Consider the following 3,236-nt stretch of genomic DNA (forward strand, 5'->3'; position numbering starts at 1 on the left):
AGGGGCATGTCGATTTGTAATGGCATTAAACCCTTAAAAAAAGTAATTCCTAGTTAACATCATCAATTAGACAAATTCTGTCCCACTCAAAGAGGGACTGATCGTGAGTCATGTTTGAATAGAAGACATACCTAGGCTTTTGCTCTTAGTCACAACTTGTGATGATTAATTTTGGGAAAGCAGGACCTATTGAAAAATAATATTATACTGGAAAGTAAATTTGAGTGTCTGCAGTACTCCGACTATCTAACTATAGACAGCCAATGAGAGTGACTTGGTGTGAGTGGTGATGATGATACTCGCAAGTGAAGTTTCATTTGGTGTTATTTTTGGATGTTCTAGCCTTTAAATTGATCATCATGCAGAGCCCTCTCTCAGAAGACGGCACAGAGCTCAGCGGACAATATTACTCTCTGTAGCATCTTGTAGGGTTTGGTAAAGTGATCATCAAATTCAATCATCAAAATTTCCTTTGTGTTTGCTTAGAAAACAGATATATGGCAGATAACAATTCACTCTTTTTTCCTGAGTCCTTGCAGAAGCAGATAAATGACCAGGTCATTATTGTGCAGATCCTGGTGATAATTTTTCTCTGCATCAACTTGTTGCTCATACTCACCTTTTTTACAAAAGAGTTCTTCTACACAACTACACGCTACATCCTATTTGCTGTTACATTACTGTCAGATAGTTTGTTGTTATTCATGTCTGATATCTTTGCTATCATTAATCAGTTTCATATTACTATTCAAGTTTGGTTGTGTATCATTATCTCTGTTGTGGTACTTGTGTATGTTACAGTCACACCAGTTACTCTGACAGCAATGACCCTGGAGCGCTATGTGGCCATTTGCATGCCCCTGCGCCATGGAGAGCTGTGCTCCACACGCAATACTATTCACTGCATCCTCATCATCCATTGCCTCAGCTCTGTGCCCTGCATTGTTATTCTCTCCACCTTCTTTGTATCAGCATCTCTGAGCTTTTACAAACAATATCAGTTATGTTCAGTGGAGGTGTTTATGTTTTACATATGGCAGCAACATCTTCGGTCAGCTGTATATCAATTCCAGTTTTTGATTATGTGCATCATCCTTGTTTTCTGTTATGCTAAAATAATGAAAGTGGCCAAAGCTGCATCAGGAGAAGATAAAAAGTCATCAAAGAAAGGGCTCAAAACAGTGGCTCTTCATGGTTTTCAGCTGCTGCTCTGTCTCATCCAGCTGTGGTGCCCATTCATAGAAGCTGCTTTGTTTCAGATTGAATTGCGATTATAATTTAATATGCTATGATGTCAGGTTGTTAATACATATTGTTTATCTCTTGTAACACAGAATGTCTAGTCCTCGCAGTTTATGGCCTCACGGATGAAGCTTGTATCTTTCCAACTGCACTGAAAAACTATGTCTCCTCTGGCTTGTGTAAAAGAAATATTATTGACAAATTTTGTAAGAATCAAACAAGTTTATAGTTCAGTGTTATATCCGATTGGTGTTCTGGTCAAGTGTTTATAAAACAATGGATTTTGAACTGGACCTTTAGTCTGCTCGTCTGCACAGATAATGAGCCGATCTGGGTTGCAGGCTGGTGTTTACCCGACAAAACTCACAGTAATCGTGTATATGAATGGAGTTGGAGATCGAGTTCAAGGAGTACTCTGAGGCATGATACTGTTAATGAGTATGATAAAATCAGGATTGTTTGGCAGACATCAGTCATGAAGTTTTTTATACATAGTGCAGCACAGTTATGGCTTAATATGGAAAATGCAGCATGTTATGTAATTCTCCAGTAAAGCCCCCCTGTGTTCATGTTGTTGAGTCTAGGTTTGCTGTTTTCCTGTGAGTGATAAACTGGATAATGTTAGTTACAGTCACACAGTGACACTTATATAATATGGGTAGGTATTTTGTTTGTGAACTTTGTTTATGTACAATGCATTTGAAAACATCTTCAATCTGCAGTACAATTAAGATGAAGGGACTGATGGTCCTTGTTGTTGGCTTTTCAATTCACAAAATGGCTGGAGAGAAATGTAAAATGAATAGTTACTTGATTTTAATGGTCTCCCAAACTCAAAATTATTATAATTATTATATTATATATTTATACCTCTCCTTAATAATTTTTGCATGCTGAGGGTTTGCTGAAGTGTGGTGTATATTTTGTAAATGGAAACTAAGAACTTTTTCCCTTGATGAGAATATGAAATCTGTTTTTATCTACTTTTTGGAGCACTTGTAAACATTACAAATAAAGTCAGTCCACCCACCTCCTATTGCTTCTATTATGCTTTAATAACACTGTGTGTGCATGTGACATGGAGGAGCATAGCAGTTCACTGGTTTACCATCTGCTAGTGAGTTTACACCGTTGTTAGTCTGGCAGGACAATCTGTGTAGGCTTGTGAGGTATACTACTTAGTACCTCGTGCATCCTGAGGTAGGAGTGGAGTGGAACATGGCCTCTCACATCTAAGGTCACTATCTAATCACTGTTCTACGATGGCAAATTTTACATAACATGGGTCAACTATAACTGACACACATTAAAATGTTAGACTGAGTTTTATGAATAGTTTCATCATGTCCTGTCATGGTTCTTTTGTGGCAGCTACCAGGAAACCATAAAGATGGAATGTTTTTTTTGCATGTTACTCAACGCATGAGGCTGGTGGCCAGCAGGCCAAAGGATAGTGACAGGCGTCAATGTCAGCACAACATCTAATGCCAACGTTAACTTCATGTAGATGTCTCTCTCAGAAGTTTAGCCTAAACTTACCCTTATACACAATCTGTGAAGACTAGTATATCAATTAAGAGAACTTCTCTTCTCTTACCTTGCTCTGCGCCTCATGAACCAGCCAGGCAGGTGGGACACACGAAGCGCGACGGGGAATGAAAATCAACTAAGACGAGATCTGTCAAGAAAATTCTGTGCGTTTAACCAGAATAATGATCACATTTTTCCAAAACTTCCTTGGCCTCAATTGTAAGCAATTTTTGTGTGCCTTTAACGGCAGTGTTCAACCGCACTAGGCCCCAAACTTACAAAGTTTTCGCTCCATTAAGGCTTCTAAGAGACAAGAATGCAATGTGAATTGAAGAAGCATGGATTTTGCACTTGTCCTATTTTAAGCCGCCAGCGAGTTACAGAAGAGGTCATGTCGGGTGCTAGTGTGATGGTCATTAAAAATCCCACTTATAGAGAGTAAATTCCATGCCAACTCTTTACAT

The 3,236-nt window shown here is 38.7% G+C and overlaps 1 protein-coding gene across 1 annotated transcript; it reads left to right on the forward strand.

Annotated features, from left to right (window-relative positions):
• The first annotated feature begins 497 nt into the window (after positions 1–497).
• LOC111232266 (thyrotropin-releasing hormone receptor-like) lies at positions 498–1,277 on the forward strand. The gene has a single exon (XM_022759706.1). The coding sequence runs from the start codon at positions 498–500 to the stop codon at positions 1,275–1,277; it is 780 nt and encodes a 259-aa protein (XP_022615427.1).
• The last annotated feature ends 1,959 nt before the right edge of the window (positions 1,278–3,236 follow it).

This window comes from Seriola dumerili, unplaced genomic scaffold (genome assembly GCF_002260705.1).
Source record: "Seriola dumerili isolate Sdu_G_001 unplaced genomic scaffold, Sdu_1.0 BDQW01000330.1, whole genome shotgun sequence".
Classification (NCBI taxonomy): domain Eukaryota; kingdom Metazoa; phylum Chordata; class Actinopteri; order Carangiformes; family Carangidae; genus Seriola; species Seriola dumerili.